Source organism: Capricornis sumatraensis, chromosome 1 (genome assembly GCF_032405125.1).
Source record: "Capricornis sumatraensis isolate serow.1 chromosome 1, serow.2, whole genome shotgun sequence".
Taxonomy (NCBI): domain Eukaryota; kingdom Metazoa; phylum Chordata; class Mammalia; order Artiodactyla; family Bovidae; genus Capricornis; species Capricornis sumatraensis.
Genome location: NC_091069.1, coordinates 45226501 through 45247260, shown reverse-complemented (window position 1 = coordinate 45247260; position 20760 = coordinate 45226501). Strand labels below are relative to the sequence as shown.

At 37.1% G+C, this 20760-nt stretch overlaps 1 protein-coding gene across 8 annotated transcripts in view; it reads left to right on the top strand.

Moving 5' to 3' along the window:
- EHBP1 (EH domain binding protein 1) overlaps window positions 1-20760 on the top strand; it is a 349564-nt gene that overhangs the window by 235015 nt on the left and 93789 nt on the right. For 6 of the 8 annotated variants that reach the window (XM_068988993.1, XM_068988985.1, XM_068988969.1 and 3 more), the window contains 3 exons: window positions 11103-11281; window positions 11854-11902; window positions 16206-17108. In XM_068988993.1, coding sequence (XP_068845094.1) covers window positions 11103-11281; window positions 11854-11902; window positions 16206-17108 — 1131 coding nt within the window. The remainder of the gene's footprint in view (window positions 1-11102; window positions 11282-11853; window positions 11903-16205; window positions 17109-20760) is intronic. The other 2 variants (XM_068989010.1, XM_068989001.1) reach the window with 1 other exon arrangement.

Genomic DNA, 20760 nt, shown 5'->3' with positions numbered 1-20760 from the left:
AGATTTCTTTAGATTTTCTATATAATCACATTATATATAAAAAATATCAGTTCTAATTTTGTTTCTTTTCTAATGATTATACCATTATATATTTTTCCAGCCTTAATGCAATTGCAGGGACCTTCAGTACAATGTTGAATACAAGTGGTGAAAGATTCTCAATCTCAAAGGGAAAACATTGAATATTTACCATTGTGATATTTGTTATAGTCTTTATACAAATTAAGGAATTTTTTTGTTACTGTTAGTTTGCCAAGGTTATTTTATAGAATATAAATGAACATAAAATTTTATTAATTTTCTCTATTTAGATGGTTTCTGTATGTTTTCCCTGTAATTTGTTAATATGGCAAGTTACTTCAGTAGATTTGCTAATAAGTCAAATATGCATTCCTGTGCTAAGTCATGTTTGTTCAATTTATAAATTGCTAGATTCAATATATTAATGTTTTCATTAAGACTTTGCCTCTATATTCATGACTTTTTTGTAATTTTGTCTTATCCTACTGAATTTTTCTAATAAGATTTGCTTAGTTTTGATTTGTGTTTCTCTAATAATTAACATTGATAACCATATTTTTGTGTGTCTATTGGCCATCTGTCTCTTCTTTGGAGAAATGTCTGTTTAGGTCTTTTGCCCATTTTTTGATTGGGTTGTTTTTTGGTTATTGAGTTATATGAGCTGTTTATATATTTTGATGCCCTTGATGGTCGCATCATTTGCAAATATTTTCTCCCAGTCTGTAGGTTGGCTTTTCATTTTGTTTATGTTTTCCTTTGCTGTACAGAAGCTTGTAAGTTTGATTTGGTCCCATTTGTTTTTTGTTTGTTTGTATGTTTGCTTTTATTTATATTGTCCTGGGAGACTGACGTAAGAAAACATTGGTACAATTTATGTCAGATAATTTTTTCACCTATGTTCTTTTCTAGGCATTTTATTGTATCGTGTCTTATATTTAGGTCTTTAAGCCATTTTTAGTTTATTTTTGTGTATGTTGTATGGGTGTGTTCTAACTTCATTGATTTGCATGCAACTGTCCAACTTTCCCAGCACCACTTGCTGAAGAGACTGTCTTTTTCCCATTGTTTATTCTTGCCTCCTTTGTCATAGGTTAATTGACGGTAGGTATGTGAGTTTATTTCTGGGCTCCCTGTTCTGTTCCATTGATCCATCTATCTGTTTTTGTGCCAATAGCATGATGTTTTGATTACTGTAGCCTTGTAGTATTATCTAAGGTTTAGGAAGGTTATGCCTCCTGCTTTGTTTTATTTTAGGATTATTTGTTATAGTTCTGTTAAAAATGTCATGGGTAATTTGATAAGGATCCATTCTTGGACATATACCCAGAGTTGTATAATTCAAAAATATACATGTACCACTGTGTTCATTTCAGCACTATTTACAATAGCAAGACATAGAAATAACATAAATGTCTTTTGATAGATGAATAGATAAAGCTGTCTTTCTCAGAAAGAGAAAGATACCATATTATATCCTTATATGAGGAATCTAAAATCTGACACAGATGAATATGTCTACGAAGCAGAAAGAGACTCACAGACATAGAGAACAGACTTGTGGTTGCCAAGTAGGGGCAAGAGAGAGGGATAGTGGGGGAATTTGGGATAGCAGATGCAAACTAGTATATATAGGATGGATAAACAACAAGGTCCTACTGTGTAACACAGAGAACTATATCCAGTATCCTGTGATAAACCAAAATGGGAAAAAATATGAAAAATAGTATATATGTGTATGACTGAGTCATTTCAGGTTAAGTGACTAGAGGGGTTTGAAAGTCACAGAAATTAGCACAACATTGTAAATCAATTATATTTCAATAAAAAAAATTTTTTTAAGTACCTTGAGGGAAAAATAAGATTTGGTTGGATCATGAAATGAGATGGGGAATTAAATTCATTTTTCTTGTTCTCTAGAAGAATTTGTGTAATGCTGGAGATATTTCTTCCTTGAGTATTTGGTAGAATTTATCATTGAAGCCAACATAATTTTTTATAAGAAGGTTTTTAATTACAAAGTCAATTTCTTTAAGTATTAGAACTCTCCATTTTAATTTTTAAAATTTCTTCTAGCTATGCTTTTCTAGGAATATCTTCCCTCTTTTTTTTCTTGGTCAGTCATGCTATGGGTTTAATCAATTTTGTCTTTTCAGAGAAGCAACTTCTGGTTTTATTAATCCTTTTTATTGCATGTTTACTTTCTGTTTCATTAGTTTTTGCTTTCATTTTTGTTGAGGCTAGTTGCTGTACAATATTATATAAGTTTTAGGTGTACAACAGTGATTCGCAATTTTTAAAGGTTTTATTCCATTCGTAGTTATAAAATATTGGCTATATTCTATGTTATAGATTTTAGTGCTCTTATCTTTATTATTTTGTTTTTTCTACTTTTGAGGGTGGAGGGGATCATATTGCTATTAAGGTGCAGTTCTACCTCTTCACTCACTCTTCCAGATCAGTGATTAAGAAAGGAAAGTCTCACTCCCTCTGGTTTTCTGGTCAGTCCAGGTCTCGGCTTGGACATTTCTTAGAAGGTTGTGTAAAGTTGTCTAAGATTTGTTCGCATTTTTAAAAATGTATTCAAATGTTAGTTCTACTTTTCTGTTAGCAAAAGCCCCTCTCAATATGATTTTGTTACAGAATAATCTTTCTGATTGTCTGGCAGTAGAATAACAAAGCCGAACTTTCAGTTTTACTATGAGAATAAAATGAAGTTATTTAAATAAAAACACTTTGAAGAAAAGATGGAAACAGTAGTGATACAAGTATTCTTGTTCTCATCACTGCTGTTGTTTTGCGCTTACCAAATGTTAAATTTATCCAAAGTTCCCTCAACCATTTGCAATAACTTATAGTTGAGAGAAGATTCCCCAGAATCACTAGTAGGGAGACCAAAATTTCTGCAGCTTCAGCAATGATAGTGTGTATCTCATTGTTGTGTACTTAGTTCTAGTTCTAGTTCCAACCAGTAATCTAAAATCCAAGAGGCTGGGCAAAGGGTCTTATTAATAGAATACTCCTAGGTTTCTCTTGGGTCGAATACCTTTTTAAAAATCAATTAATTTCGTATACAACGGGCTGTGATCTAAGTTCTGAAAAAGTTAAGTTGACTGAGGCAATTACTAGTCTCAAAAAATGGACAGTTTTTATTGAGGTCCTAAAACTGTTCTACCTCAAAGTGTGAAATTTGTGTTGCTTAAGAGAACAGACTCTGGAATGGGAACACCTTAGTATAGATTGTAACTCCTCCAATTCGAGATGTGTAATGTCAGTTTCCTCAACTGAAATTGGAAGCAACAATACTATCTCAGAGGAGCTGTGAGAGTAAATGAGCTATTCCATGTATAGATTTTAACATTGCATACGGGACATAGTAGGCTCTCAGAATATAAGAGTAAATGAAAAGTTAGTCTTTTTGTAGAAAGAAGAACTGAATATGTTGTAGTAAAAATATTATAAGAGACATACAGAATCAAAGGAACATTTTAAAAATGCTCCTGCTGACTAGGAGTTGGAATGAGAGTTCATGTTGGTGATGACAGTTGAGCTTGATCTTGAAAGTGGGGTGGAATTGTAGTAGCTATGCTTGGGACAGAGGATATTCGTAGTTGGGTGACAACCTGTATGATCAAAGACTGGAAGTGGGGGATCTGGGAGCTAGGCAGAAAAGCATAGTGATTTTAGAGAATAATGAGTTATCTAGAGAGTAGAAACATTGAAAGAGTTTGCTATTCAATGCTCAGTATTTTGACATCATGTTTGTATATTCTAGAGGACTTCCCTGGTAACTCAGCTGGTAAAGAATCCCCCTGCTGTGTGGGAGACCTGGGTTTGATCCCTGGGTTGGAAGATCCCCTGGAGAAGGGAAAGGCTACCTACTCCAGTATTCTGGCCTGGAGAATTCCATGGACTGTATAGTCCATGGAGTCGCAAGGAGTCAGACACGACTGAGCGACTTTCACTTTACACTTTTTGAGAGCCATTAGAGGCTACAACCTGCATTTTTAAATTGTTTCTATGGCAGTAGATCAGAAAAGGGAGAATTTGGAAAAAGGAAGACCTATTAGGAAGATTTTGCAATAACCTAGGCAAAAGAAGATAAATGGCAAAAAACACTACAACAGTACAATAAAAATTGGCCATGAATTAACTAGTAAAGGATGATAGGTGAAAGAAGAGTTCAAAGCTGATTCTGAGATTAAGAGTCTAAATGATTGGGACAATTTAATTGTGATATAGTTTGTAGATATAATGAAAATGAAGCAGGTTATAAGGGAAAAGTATAATTATGGTTTGGGACATATTGAATTTTATGTGGCAGGAAGGACAGCCAGCTGGAAATGTCAGCTTGAGGTAGTATGAGCTATAAATGTCTATTTGGGAATTATCTGCATGGAAGTGATGATTGGAATCCTGGGAATGAATCAACTCAAAGTGTGGAGAGAGAAAACTATTTAGAGCAATACCTAGAGGAATATATGCTTGTATCAGTGGAAGAAGGAGAAACAGCCAAAGAGAACCAGTCGTAGGCAGAGGGGTAGAGTAGAAAAAAGTGGAATAGAAATTTCTTGGTTTTTTCCAGTCACAAGGTTGTGTCCAGTTCTTTGTGACCCTATGGATTGCAGCATGCCAGGCTTCCTTGTCCTTCACCATCTCCCAGAATTTACTCAAACTCATGTCCGTTGAGTCGGTGATGCCATCCAACCGTTTCATCCTCTGTCACCCCTTCTCCTCGTGCAAATTTTTTACAACTATTAAAATTTAGGAAACTTTGTAACAAGTTATTTAACTAGATTTCCTTAAAGAGATCCTGTTTCTGTTGTTAGCAAGAATAATTAGGTGGCCTTACTATCTTTAATACTCTGTATAATATGCTATGTTAACAGAAATAATATATTAATATTATCTATATTAGAACGTAGAACTACCAAGTCAAACTGGTTTCAAGTCCCTGTTCCTTTCTACTCTCACCACTTTAAATTGCCTTTATAATCATGATGCTTGACATCTACTGTAGTTCTCAGTAAAACTGAGATGATGCAATTTTATCCACAAAGTGGCTTGACTGAGAGAGAACTGGGTGTGCGTGCTCAGTGCATGCTTCAGTTGTGTCCGACTCTTTGAGACCCTGTGACTATAGCCTGCCAGGCGTCTCTGTCCGTGGAATTCTCCAAGCAAGAATACTGGAGTGGGTTGCCAAGCCCAGGGATTGAACCCACATCTTCATTGCAGGCAGATTCTTTACCACTGAGCTACTGGGGAAGTCAAGAGAACTGGGAGGATCACTTAATTGTGCAGACTCTCATCATTCTTATCATAAGATTACCATTAGAATGGCTTTAAGATATTTCCTCTCTCAGTGCATAAAAAAAGTCAGCTGTAAAATCTGCACTTTACTTTCCTAGAATGTTGAATAGAGATGCCTTCTGATACATCTGGTCATTGCAAAAATACAAACAACAACTTTTAAATAGTTTGGTTCTACCCTTAATGGCCAGATTTTGGTGTCCTCTTTTCTTTAGAAAACAATAGATTACAAAGTCACTTGTAGCTTCCTTTTTTTTTTTTTTCACTAAACCCATAAAAAATATTGTCAAAAATTCCAAGTGCCCCATTTTGCCATTAGAGTATGAATATTACCTTCTAGTTAAAGCATTGTTTACAAAAAAGTTTTCCACTATCTTGAGCAATTCATAGCCTTTAAAATGTCCAGTTCAGTTCAGTCGCTCAGTCGTTTCCGACTCTGCAGCTCCTTGAACCGCAGCACACCAGGCCTCCCTGTCCATCACCAACTCCCGGAGTTTACCGAAACTCATATCCATCTAGTCGGTGATGCCATCCAACCATCTCATCCTCTGTCGTCCCCTTCTCCTCCTGCCCCCAATCCCTCCCAGCATCAGGGTCTTTTCCAGTGAGTCAACTCTTCACGTGAGGTGGCCAAAGTGTTGGAGTTTCAACTTTAGCATCAGTCCTTCCAATGAACACCCAGGACTAATCTTTAGAATGGACTGGCTGGAACTCCTTGAGTCCAAGGGACTCTTCAAGAGTCTTCTCCAAAACCACAGTTCAAAAGCATAAATTCTTCAGTGCTCAGTTTTCTACACAGTCCAACTCTCACATCCATATGTGACCACTGGAAAAACCATAGCCTTGACTAGACGGACCTTTGTTGACAAAGTAATGTCTCTGCTTTTTAATGTGCTGTCTAGGTTTGTCATAACTTTCCTTCCAAGGAGTAAGCGTCTTTTAATTTCATGGCTGCAATCACTAACTGCAGTGATTTTGATCCCTGAGTTGGGAAGATCCCCTGGAGGAGAAAATGGCAACCTCTCTAGTATTCTTCCCTGGAGAATCCCATGGACAGAGGAGCCTGGTGGGCTATAGTCCATAAGATCGCAAATGGCTGGACATGACTAAAGTGACTTAACATGCACACGATCAGATGGTTAATAAAAAGTAAGAAATTACATCCTTCATGTTTCTTGCTAGTCTTCTCACAGGAGCAGTAAATATACAAATCTTAATTATGTGAGGCTGATGATTTTAATTGTTTAGCATTAACATCCTTTTGTCAAATGGGGACATCATTGGTCTTTCTTAAGTAAGCTGTGTAGCAAGAGTGGTTTCTTTATTAAACTCAAATGATATTAAGATAAATAATTGTTCTCCTTTCACCTTATTTTATAAGGCTTCTATTTACCTTATAGCCAGCACTCTTGCTAGCAATATTTAAAGTCCAGAAAGTTTTAGTAGTTTTCTTTATCAGTTCAGTTCAGTCGCTTCAGTTCAGTTCAGTCGCTCAGTCATGTCTGACTCTTTGCGACCCCATGAATAGCAGCACTCCAGGCCTCCCTATCCATCACCAACTCACAGAGTTCACTCAGATTCGTGATCATCGAGTCAGTGATGCCATCCAGCCATCTCATCCTCTGTCGTCCCCTTCTTCTCCTGCCTCCAATCCCTCCCAGCATCAAAGTCTTTTCCAGTGAGTCAACTCTTCTCATGAGCTGGCCAAAGTATTGGAGTTTCAGCTTTAGCATCATTCCTTCCAAAGAAATCCCAGGGCTGATCTCCTTCAGAATGGACTGGTTGGATCTCCTTGCAGTCCAAGGGACTCTCAAGAGTCTTCTCCAACACCACAGTTCAAAAGCATCAATTTTTCCGCACTCTGCCTTCTTCACAGTCCAACTTTCACATCCATATTTGACCACAGGGAAAACCATAGCCTTGACTAGACGGACCTTAGTTGGCAAAGTAACGTCTCTGCTTTTGAATATGCTATCTAGGTTGGTCATAACTTTTCTTCCAAGGAGTAAGCGTCTTTTAATTTCATGGCTGCAGTCACCATCTGCAGTGATTTTGGAGGCCCCCAAAATAAAGTCTGACATGTTTCCACTGTTTCCCCATCTATTTCCCATGAAGTGATGGGACCGGATGCCATGATCTTCGTTTTCTGAATGTTGAACTTTAAGCCAACTTTTTCGCTCTCCTCTTTCACTTTCATCAAGAGGCTTTTTAGCTTCTCTTCACTTTCTGCTCTAAGGGTGGTGTCATCTGCATATCTGAGGTGATTGATATTTCTCCCGGCAATCTTGATTCCAGCTTGTGTTTCTTCCAGTCCAGCATGTCTCATGATGTACTCTACATATGAGTTAAATAAGCAGGAGACAATATACAGCCTTGATGTACTCCTTTTCCTCTTTGGAACCAGTCTGTTGTTCCATGTCCAGTTCTAACTGTTGCTTCCTGACCTGCATACAGATTTCTCAAGAGGCAGGTCAGGTGGTCTGGTATTCCCATCTCTTGAAGAATTTTCCCCAGTTTATTGTGATCCACACAGTCAAAGGCTTTGGCATAGTCAATAAAGCAGAAATAGATGTTTTTCTGGAATTCTCTTGCTTTTTCCATGATCCAGCGGATGTTCAGTCGCTTAGCCGTGTCCAACTCTTTGCAACCCCGTGGACTGCAGCAAGCCAAGCTTCCCTGTCCATCACCAGATCCCAAAGCTTATTCAAACTCATGTCCATCAAGTCGGTGATGCCATCCAACCATCTCATCCTCTGTTGTCCTCTTCTCCTCCCGACTTCAGTCTTTCCCAGCATCAGGGTCTTTTCCAGTGAGTCAGTTCTTCCCATCAAGTAGCCAAAGTGTAGCATCAGCTGTTCTAATGAATATTCAAGACTGATTTCCTTTAGGATGGACTGGTTGGATCTCCTTGCAGTCCAAGGGACTCTCAAGAGTCTTCTCCAGCACCACAGTTCAAAGCATTAATTCTTCAGTTTTCAATTATATTAACTTCCAAAGTTACCATCTGTTCAGTTCAGTTGCTCAGTTCAGTCAGTTCAGTTGCTAAGTCGTGTCCAACTCTGCGACCCCATGGACTGCAGCACGCCAGGCTTCCCTGTCCATCACCAATTCCTGGAGCTCTTTCAAACTCATGTCTATCAACTCAGTGATGCCATCCAACCATCTCATCCTCTGTCGTCCCCTTCTCCTCCTGCCTTCAGTCTTTTCTAGGATCAGGGTCTTTTCCAGTGAGTCAGTTCTTCACATCAGGTGGCCAAAGTATTGGAGCTTCAGTTTCAGCATCAGCCCTTCCAGTGAATATTCAGGACAGAATTTCCTTTAGGATTCACTGGTTTGATCTCCTTGCGGTCCAAGGGACTTTCAAGAGTCTTCCCCAACAACACAGTTCAAAAGCATCAATCCTTCAGCACTCAGCATTTTTTATGGTCCAACTCTCACATCCCTTCATGACTGTTGGAAAAATCATAGCTTAGACTAGATGGACCTTTGTTAGCAAAGTAATATCTCTGCTTTTTAATATGCTGTCTAGGTTTGTCATAGCTTTTCTTCCAAGGAGCAAGCGCCTTTTAATTTCTTGGCTGCAGTCACCATCTGCAGTGATTTGGAGCCCAACAAAATAAAATGTGTCACTGTTTCCATTGTTTCCCCATCTATTTGCCATGAAGTGATGGGACTGGATGCCATGATCTTAGTTTTTTGAATGTTGAGTTTTAAGCCAGCTTTTTCACTCTGTTTCATCAAGAGGCTCATTAGTTCCTCTTCACTTTCTGCCATAAGGGTGGTGTCTTCTGCATATCTGAGGTTATTGATATTTCTCCCAGCAGTCTTAATTCCAGCTTGTGCTTCATCCAGCCTGCCATTCCACATGATGTATTCAGCACGTGAGTTAAATATGCAGGGTGACAATATATGGCCTCGACGTACTCCTTTCCCAATTTGGAACCAGTCTGTTGTTCCATGTCCAGTTCTAACTGTTGCTTCTTGACCTGCATACAGATTTGTCAGGAGCCAAGTAAGGTGGTCTAGCATTCCCATCTCTTTGAGAATTTTCCACAGTTTGTTGTGATCCACACAGTGAAAGGCTTTGGCATAGTCAATAAAGCAGATGTTTTTCTGGAACTCTCTTGCTTTTTCTGTGATCCAACGGATGTTGGCAACTTGATCTCTGGTTCCTTTGCCTTTTTAAAATCCAGGTTGAACATCTTTAAGTTCATAGTTCACATACTGTTGAAGCCTTGCTTGGAGAAACTTGAGCATTCCTTTGTTAGCATGTGAGATGAGTGCAGTAGTTACCATCAGAAAATATGATTGTCACCAATAAAAGAAAATGGTTTTAAGAATAAAAAAAGCTTAGGATAAAAATCTTATTTTGAGTCTCTGTTTTGCTGTCATCATTGTTGTTTTAAGTATCTGAACAAGAGGGGAAGACCAAATAAATGGTTTAAGATTTAAAATGCACTGCTCCATACTCCCATGCATCTAACTGACCTAATAATATTCAAAAGTAGTCATCACTAATTCAAAGATACTTTGAGCAAATCCAAATTACATACTAATGTGTGCTATTGCTATCAACCCCTGATGTCTGTCAACCCCTGATGTCTGTAATAACTCTAAATCTGTTTTGCCATCATTAAATCTAGATAAGAAGTAGGTTTGAATATGGTTATCACTCCACTAAAATGGATATGATTCAGTTCAGTTCAGTTGCTGTTGTGTCCGACTCTTTGCGACCCCAAGAACAGCAGCACACCTGGCCTCCCTGTCCATCACCAACTCTTGCAGTTTACCCAAACTCATGTCCATTGAGTCGGCGATGCCATCTAACCATCTTATCCTCTGTCGTCCCCTTTCCTTCTGCCTTCAATCTTTCCCAGCATCAGGGTCTTTTCAAATGAGTCAGCTCTTCGCATCAGATGGCCAAAGTATTGGAGTTTCAGCTTCAACATCAGTCCTTCCAATGAACACCCAGGACTGATCTCCTTTAGGATGGACTGGTTGGATCTTCCTGCAGTCCAAGGGACTCTCAGGAGTCTTCTCCAACACCACAGTTCAAAAGCATCAATTCTTCGGCTCTCAGCTTTCTTTATAGTCCAACTCTCACATCCATACATGACCACTGGAGAAACCATAGCCTTGACTAGACGGACCTTTGCTGACAGAGTAATGTCTCTGCTTTTTAATATGATGACTGTATATATATTTTTTTGCCTCTCCTTATGGCTTGTGGATCTTAGTTCCCTGACTAGGGAACAAACTGGGTGCCTGCAATGAAAGCTCCAAGTCCTAACCAGGGAATTCCTGACAACAGTATTTTAAAAAACTATTATTTTGATCTCTCCATTACTAGCAATTTATGCTACAGTTAGACTTCAAAATACATTATTTTTGATCTACTCAGAAAAGAACTACAGTTGTAGATGATTGCACTGGGGGAAAATTTTTTTTAGGATTTGAGAGTTATATAGATATTTAGCCTAAAATATTTAAATACTTTAATATTTCCATCAGTGTAGCTCTTGGCCTGTTCTTATGTATAGGGTTAAAATCTTGCCTATCCACCTCTCTGTCAGGCAGACACCATAGGCTACAGCTGAAGATAATAGCTTAAGATTCATGTCTCCTTTCTGAGAGGTTACAGTTGTCTTGAAGTGACACTTTAGAAGGACCTAAACTGACATCAAAGTGTTCAAATGATCTGGTTAGGTCAATTAATGTTAATTTTCATTTTCCAGTAAATTATTTTAATGTTTTCCTCTTTTCTTCTTTTCTAGCCAAGTCCTATACCAAGTCCTGTTTTGGGACGAAAGCCGAATGCTAGTCAGTCATTACTTGTTTGGTGCAAAGAAATTACAAAAAACTATCGGGGAGTGAAAATCACCAATTTTACTACATCGTGGAGGAATGGTTTATCTTTTTGTGCAATATTACACCACTTTAGACCAGATTTAATGTAAGTAGAAAAACTTTCCATTCCTATAACTATTTTGCTAATAACAGTTCTTTTTAAATAATAGCATAGACTAATTTATCATGTGTCCTGAAATACTTGATTTTTTTTTATTACCCATATCTCAGAACAGTTTTTCCTTCTTGATGCTGAAAAACATTTTTTTCTGTTTCCAAAGAGCTTATTTTTTTCCTTAATCTCATATAAAAAACAGACTTCAAGTTACTATGAAAACTGTGTGTTTATTAAAATGAGACAAATAAGCTTGTAGCTGTTTATATGCTGACAACAAAGAATTACCTCATGATGAATTTGGTTGTCAAGACTAGTTGCTGGTCACCTGCCTTAACTTCTCTTTTAAATGGAAAGCTTCAGGCATTGGAACTTGTAATCACTGTTTTTATTTATTTGTTTCCTTAATTTTCCACTCTATTAGTTTTGTTGATTGAATTCCTGTGAAATTGCTAGTTACTCTTTGATGTTACTGAATGTCAGATTTTAAGATTCAGTTTGTTGTAAAAACAGCTGTTTTTATCAATTACTGTATGTACCTACTATGCCATTTTCTCCCTCAGTGACTACAAGTCTCTGAATCCTCAAGACATTAAAGAGAACAACAAAAAGGTAAGAATTGCCAAAGGGAAAAAAATGCATAGTTTCAATTTTGCCTCCTCTGCAGGCTTTTATTAATTTGGGGAAAGTGAGGTTGTTTTGTCAGGTCCTAACTATAGCTCACAGAAGGTAGTCTGTTTCCTGCAGTTCAAGTAGGATGCATGGTTTACTCTAGTTTGTCATGGCCTTTAAAAATCACAAATGCCAGCCTGGCATCAGATGATAATAGTGCGTAAGAGCTTCATTAACTGTTAAATATTTGTTAAGGCATGTTGCTTTTATTTAGCTTTTTAGCAAGATTTAGCTTTTAAAAAGTGCACCTCGAACTGTTGTGCTGCAAGTTCAGAAAAAGCCATTGGGAGGGGATGAAAGCAGGAGCGTGATGAGTGTGCAAAAAAGAATGCATGTGTTCCCAGAGGCGACAAGATATGAACACTGGTTCTTTTCTCTTTTTTTTCCCACTTCCCCCCTCCCCTTTTCTGGTAAACTGTACAGTTTTTTCCACATAACTAATGTACTGAGGTCAGAGCTTCCCAATTGGTTTGGGGAAAATGTTGATCCTTTCATTCTTGAGAGTAGCTGCATAGGGCTGAGTGGCTTAGAGCCCTTTGGGCCAGCCGACTGTGGCTGCAGGCTGACTTAACTCTGTATCCCCAAAATATAGCACAATATTAGTTTTCTGTGTGTGCCGCATGTAAGAAAGGAAGACGCACCTACCTCAACATATGGCAGGTACTCATTTAATGTTTTTTTTTCTGCTGAATTGAATTCTTCAACTGAAAAGTATTGTCTTAGAGCAAGAGCTATGGATAGACTTGAGGGGATCCTCAACCATGCCTTGGGGGGAAAATTTATTTTCTCAATTCTTTAACTGAAATGTAGCATTTTCTTCTGTTATAAATTTAGACATACCACTGTGAATTTAGACATAACAAATCACTGTAGTATTAGCTATGCCTGAGACCTCACTCTAGTACTCTTGCCTGGAAAATCCCATGGGCAGAGGAGCCTGGTAGGCTGCAGTCCATGGGGTCACTAAGAGTCGGACACGACTGAGCGACTTCACTTTCACTTTTCACTTTTCACTTTCATGCACTGGAGAAGGAAATGGCAACCTACTCCAGTGTTTCTTGCCTGGAGAATCCCAGGGAGAAGGGAGCCTGGTGGGCTGCCCTCTATGGGGTCACATAGAGTTGGACACGACTGAAGCGACTTAGCAGCAGCAACAGAGACTCTTTCACCTTTAGAATCTCAGATGTTTTCATATCACTTTACAGTTGCAAACATCTACAACTACCTTTTAAGCTCATCACTTCGTCATAATTGTAGTAGTTGGTACATCCATAAAAAGTACGTTTATTGATTCTCAAATTCCATTTCCTATAATAGTTTCAAATATTTATTTTTCAATAATTGGTTTATTTTGTAATCATATGTATTTTATGCACATTAAAGCATTATTCTGAGAAGGGATTCATTGCCCAAAAAATTAATGGGACAAAGTGATTAATAACCTCTAGGTTAAACGTTTTAATTTACTTTAAATAATTAAAACCACCAGTGATAAAAAGACTATAAAGGGAAACTTGATAGAAGTTCAATCAACAGATGATAATTTAAATCAATTTTTTCTTACTTGTGTTGTTCTCTAAAGCCAAAAATTTATATTTCCATTTAAAAAATTCTTGTTTATTTGCAAATGCATGATGCTGGCCTTAGAGAAATACATTTAAAATCAGTTTTTTTAAATTGAAATATGCTACCAGAAAAGGTAATCTTTAAAAGTCAGTATAATTTTCTTTATAGGAATCATGCATCAAAATAAGTCATTGTCATGAATTATTTCTTATATGATTTTGAGGAACTTGTGTCTATTAAAGCCAAATGCCTTGTTTTTCATCAGTTAACTTATATGGTTAGCCCACTGGATCTGTGAATGTGGAATCCTCAGATACAGAAGGCTAACTGTACTCCACCATTTTGCATCAGGGACTTGAGCATCCCTAGATTGTGTTATCTGCAGGGGGTGTTGGAATCAATCCCCGTGGATACAGTAGACAACTGTTTCCTAAAATAAGACAGTTCTTTACCTGCATTTTCTTGTATTTGAATAAACTCATTTAAATGCAGATAAGACCATTATAAAAGAAACCATTATTATTTTTTATAAAATGAAGCTTTCAAGTTACTGCTTAAAATTTTGAAAAACAGTTTTTATTTTACCTAGTTATATATTTTGAAAGAGTATGAGGAATTTCATTAGGGCATAAGTTATACTTCTTTATGTTATTTTTTTCAGAAACTTAATAATGATGACCATACTTTGGATTTACATATTACTACAAAGAGAAGTATATCCCATAAAATTTTCTTCTCAAATCTTAAAGGGCAGATAATTATAGCTTTTTGAAAGAATTTTAATTTAGTTGATCCTATTCACTGCACAATTCAGTACATAATTGTTGTTATACTTTCCTTTTCATCACTTTGCAACTTCTTACCTGATATCTACATTGAGTATCAGTTGCTACCTGCAGATTTATTTCCAACTTCACATGGTACTTCCCGATAACCCCATCTGCCCTTAATTGGACTTAAAACAGGACAAGAAACAATGCTTTTGTCTTAAGTTCCATGCAGGCAGATGCATAACATAACTGGCAGTGACTCCTTACCAATTAAATAACATTTAACAATGAATAAGACAATTTTCTGTGAAAGGCCTTTTTTCCTATACATACCAACAGCTAAGACAGTAGATGGTTGACCATTGCAGAAGAGGTTAAAATTCCTTCATAAAGTCCTGACCTCACTTACAAGAAACCTGGTTTGTTTTTAAATGTTTTTTAACTGCAATTAGTGTGCATAAAATGAATTGCCACATGAAGCAAAACACCAGCAGGAGATTCCTCACAAGGAAGCAAATCATTTTCCCAGGTCTGTAAAAAGTGCTGAATAAACAAGGTATTTACCTTTGACATCTGATCTTAACCAGTATGTGAGTGTTTTAGATAATTGGAAAATGTTTAGAATACTGCCTGTGGTGCTTTTCCTGATGGCCTGCAATTGATGTCTGTCAATCAAGTTGTCAGGATGCGTGAAGAAGAAAATGACTTTAATTTTCCTAAAACATGTAAAATAACGAACAGGCCCAAACATGCATACCAACTGAGCCAATATTTTGAGGTATCTATATTATAAAACATAGTGCTGTGAAAATTGAAGAGGTTTTAATATAACAGTTTATTTTTCATTTTCTTTCTTACTTACTCCATAATATTTATTAAGCTATAGGAAGAATACAATACAAGGATTAAATTCAGAGGTAGAAATGCACTTTAACATGTATGTTCAAAAGACTAATGCCTTCTGAGTTGTTACATAATTTCCTAAACTTTCTTTTTAGAAAAACTTTGAATTACTATCCTATATCTAGGTTGTTACAAAGACTAGACATTTTACATCCCAAAGCAAGAATATAGCTAGAAGGTCCTTACTTTTTCCAACAGTATACCTCAGTGTTTAGCCGTATTTTTAGTGCTTCCTAGCAACACAGTGTTGTTTTCAAGAGTTAGTTCAGCATAGTAATAATTAATTGTAAATTGAGAAACAGCTTTGATTGTTCAAAACTAGAAAAACCTGATGTGCCACCATCATTTAAAGGCTAACAAAAGTAATACAATGCAGCCTCACATTCTAAACTAGGTTGTCCTACTCAAAACATTTCATTCTTTCCAAAATGGATAGAGTGAAAATGCAGTCACCCTTCTCATCATGAAAATAAATCTTAATTGGGCATTTAAAAAATGTTTCTCTGTTTCTAGACTTAAATAGCAGTTATTTGTATTTTATACCAGGCAATCTAAGAGTTAGTTCTTTTGGAATATCAACCCGTACTTTATCGTCACAAATCACTGCAATTACATGATCACTGAAAAGAGGTTGGTAGGAATAACAAAGCTCCAGATGATTCATTATTTCCTTATACTTTAGTTTTTTTTATCACAAAAATCAATCTAAGGTTTTATTTTTAATTTTTAACTCTCATTTTTGCTTGTTCTCTTTAAACTTTTTTTGAGGTATCATCACCATATAATATTATATCAATTTCAAGTGTACCACTTAATAATTTGATATTTATATACACTGTGAAATGCTCACCACAATAAGTCTAGTTAACATCTATTATTTTGCTGTTTCTGCTGTTTTTTAAATGTGTAGGATAGTGGTGATGTTTTAAGTTTCTTCTAAAAAATTAAAATGTATGGATTGTCTTAACTCTTCAATATATCTTCTGTTTTTCTTTCCTCTGAAGGCATATGATGGGTTTGCCAGCATTGGAATTTCACGACTACTGGAGCCTTCTGATATGGTTTTATTAGCAATTCCTGACAAACTGACTGTTATGACCTATCTCTATCAAATAAGGGCACATTTCAGTGGCCAAGAACTGAATGTTGTTCAAATAGAAGAAAACAGCAGTAAAAGCACGTATAAAGTTGGAAACTATGAAACAGATACAAATAGTTCTGTTGACCAGGAAAAATTTTATGCAGAGCTTAGTGACCTGAAACGGGAGCCTCCACTGCAGCAGCCTCCCAGTGGAGCGGTCGACTTCACACCCCAGGACGACTCTGTATTTGTAAATGATAGTGGGGTTGGAGAGTCAGAAAGTGAACATCAGACTCCTGAGGATCACCTCAGTCCAAACACAGTTTCTCCGCACTGTCGCAGGACTAAAAGTGACACAGAACCCCAGAAGTCCCAGCAGAGCTCAGGAAGGACTTCAGGATCCGATGACCCTGGAATATGTTACAATACAGATTCAAACCACGCACAAGTTTCATTAGGCAAGAAGAGACTATTGAAAACAGAGACTTTAGAATTAAGTGACTTTTACGTCAGTGATAAGAAGAAAGATGTGTCTCCACCCTTTATTTGCGAGGAGACAGATGAGCAAAAGCTTCAGAATCTAGACATCAGTGGTACTTTGGAGCAAGAAAAATTAGATAATTCCAGACCCGTAGAATGCAGATCAGATCCTGAATCATCTGTCAAAAAACCAAGTTTATCTCCCACTCCTAAACTTGGATACCTGTACAATAGAGATGCAGACCTTGCAAAGAAAAAACGAACTTCCCTGAGGCAGGCAGAGTCTGATTCAGATGCTGATAGACCCACCTTAAATCATGCAGATCATTCTGCAAAAACAGTCCAGGTAAGTGAGAATGACGAATACATAAATGTAGTAAATAGTTATTCTTTTTTTTTTTCTCTTTGTGTTCATGTGATGGTTTTGTCACTAAGTCATGTCCAACTCTTAGGACCCCATGGATTATAGCTTACCAGGCTCCTCTATCCATGGAATTTTTTGTACTCATAGAACACTTTACAAATGACTAAACATGAAGTATAATTTCCCATTGTAGAAAAAACTGAAATACACCTGCTTTTCACTTTATATTTTAAACCTATAAATAAATCCCAATTTCAAGATTTAAGAATACAAAATGTTAGCTTTTCAAATAAAAATGTTTTTAACCTATAAAAACAATATTTACAGAATAAGTCATATTTCAGTATTGCATTTAGTAAGAATGTCATTCTTGAGATGTATAGTGCCAAATTAAAATATTTCCCATCTATAGCATTTTCTTCAAATATTTTAGTTGCATTGCAATTGGCATTTTCAGTCCCATCATTACTTCCAGTTAAAAACCCCAGTACATAAAAATTTCTCCCCATGAGGGGAATATGGCATAGATTGAAATTATAGTATTTACTGTAAGGACTCTACTGCTAGGACTTCCAGAACTCTGTTGAATAATAGTGGTGAAAGTGGACACCCTTGTCTTGTTCCTGATCTTAGGGGGAATGCTTTCAGTTTCTCACCATTGAAAATAATATTTGCTGTAGGCTTATCATATATGGCTTTACTATGTTCAGGTAGGTTTCTTCTATGCCTATTTTTTGAAGAGTTTTAATCATAAATGGGTGCTGAATTTTGTCAAAGGCTTTTTCTGCATTGATTGAGATGATTATATGGTTTTTATCTTTCAATTTGTTAATGTGATGTATCACATTGATTGATTTGCATATATTGAAGAATCCTTGCATTCCTGGAATGAACCCAACTTGATCATGGTATATGAGCTTTTTGATGTGTTGCTGAATTATGTATGCTAAAATTTTGTAGAGGATTTTTGCATCGATGTTCATCAGTGATACTGGCCTGTAGTTTTCTTTTTTGTGTGTTGTCTTTTTCTGGCTTTGGTATCAGGGTGATGTTGGCCTTGCAGAATGAATTTGGAAGTGTTCCTTCCTCTGCAATGTTTTGAAAGAGTTTTAGAAGGATAGGCATTAGCTCTTCTCTAAATGTTTGATAGGATTCTCCTGTGAAGCCATCTGGTCCTGTTTTTTGGGAGATTTTTGATCACAGCTTCAATTTCAGTGACCAATGGAACAAGATAGAAAGCCCAGAAATAAACCCATGCACCTACGGGTACCTTATTTTTGGCAAAGGAGGCAAGAATATACAATGGAGAAAAGAGAGCTTCTTCCATAAATGGTGCTGGGAAAACTGGACAGCTACATGTAAAAGAATGAAATTAAAACACTTCCTAACACCATACTCAAAGATAAATTCAAAATGGATTAATGACCTAAATGTAAGACCAGAAACTATAAAACTCTTAGAGGAAAACATAGGCAGAACACTCGATAACATAAATCAAAGTGAGATCCTCTATGACCCACCTCTTACAGTAATGGAAATAAAAACAAAAGTAAACAAATGGGACCTGACTAAACTTCAAAGCTTTTGCACAGCAATGGAAACTATAAGCAAGGTGAAAAGACAGTCCTCGGAATGGGAGGAAATAATAGCAAATGAAACAACTGACAAAGGATTAATTTCCAAAATATACAAGCAGGTCACATAACTCAATGCCAGGAAAACAAACAACCCAATCAAAAAGGGAGAAAAAGACCTAAACAGATATTTCTCCAAAGAAGACATACAGATGGCTAACAAACACATGAAAAGATGCTCATCATTGTTCATTATTAGAGAAATGCAAATCAGAACCACAATGAGATATCATCTCACACCGGTCAGAATGGCCATCATCAAAAAGTCTACAAACAATAAATGCTGGAGAGGGTGTGGAGAAAAGGGAACACTCTTGCACTACTGGTGGGAATGTAAATTGATACAGCCACTATATAAGACGTTATGGAGATACCTTAAAAAACTAGGAATAAAACCTCCATATGACCCAGCAATCCCACTCCTAGGCATATACCCTGAGGAAACCAGGGTTGAAAAAGACACATATCCCAGTGTTCATTGCAGCACTATTTACAATAGCTAGAACATGGAAGCAACCTAGATGCCCATCGACAGATGAATGGATAAAGAAGTTGTGATACATATACACAATGAAATATTGCTCAGCCATAAAAAGGAACACATTTGAGTCAGTTCTGATGAGGTGGATGAACCTAGAAATTCTTAGAGTGAAGTGAGTCAGAAAGAAAGATAAATATTGTAAGATAAATATTTCTAACACACACAGGACAGCAGTGGAGAAACAGACATAGAGAATAGACTTAATGGACATGGGAAGAGGGGAGGAGAGGGTGAGATGTATGGAAATAAAATAGATAGCCAACGGGAATTTGCTGTATAGCTCAGGAAACTCAAACAGGGGCTCTGTAGCAACCTAGAAGGGTGGGATGGGGAGGGAGATGGGAGGGAGTTTCAAAAGGGAGGGGATATATGTATACCTATAGCTGATTCATGTTGAGGTTTGACCAAAAACAAAAAATTCTGTAAATCAATTATCTCTCAATAAAAAAATAAGTTTAAAAAATTTGATAGCTTTGCATTTTCTATAAACATTTCATAGTCAAGAATTTAAAGAACTGCATAACATTGTAAAGCAAGTATGCTTCAGTTAAAAAATAAATAGAAAAAGAAAACAAAACTGCCATAGGTATTTAAAATTTATCAGTATCCTAATTTGGAAGACATCTTGTTATCAATTATATACAAGTATAAAAATAAAACTGGGAACTTTAAAAACTGTTTTTTCTAGATTATACTGTGATTTGTTGTTCAGTTGCTAAGTCATGTCCTACTTTTTGTGACCCCATGGATTGCAGCATACCAGACTCCACTGTCCTCCACAGTCTCCTGGAATTTGCTCAAATCCGTGTCCATTGAATCAATGATGCTATCTAATCATCTCATCCTCTGCCGGAGAAAGCAATGGCAACCCACTCCAGTACTCTTGCCTGGAAAATTCAATGGACAGAGGAGCCTGGTAGGCTGCAGTCCATGGGATCGCAAAGAGTCAGACACAACTGAGTGACTTCACTTTCACTTTTCACTTTCATGTATTGGAGGAGGAAATGGCAACCCACTCCAGTGTTCTTGCCTGGAGAATCCCAGGGATGGCGGAGCCTGATGGGCTGCCATCTATGGGGTCGCACAGAGTTGGATGTGACTGAAGCGACTTAGCAGCAGCAGCAGCATCCTCTGCCACCCCCTTCACCTTTTGCTTTCTGTCTTTCCCAGCATCAGGGTCTTCTCCAGTGAGTCAGCTTTTCATATCAGGTGGCCAAAGTTTTGGAGCTTCAGCTTTAGCAACAGTTCTTCCGAAGAATACTTAGGGTTGGTTTCCTTTAGGATTGACTGGTTTGATCTTCTTGCAGTCCACAGGACTCTCAAAGAGTCTTTTCCAGCGCCAGAATTGAGAAGCATCAATTCTTCAACACTGAGGCCTTCTTTATGGTCCAACTCTCATTTCCATACATGGCTACTAGAAAAACCATAGCTTTGACTATATGGACTTTTGTCAGCAAAG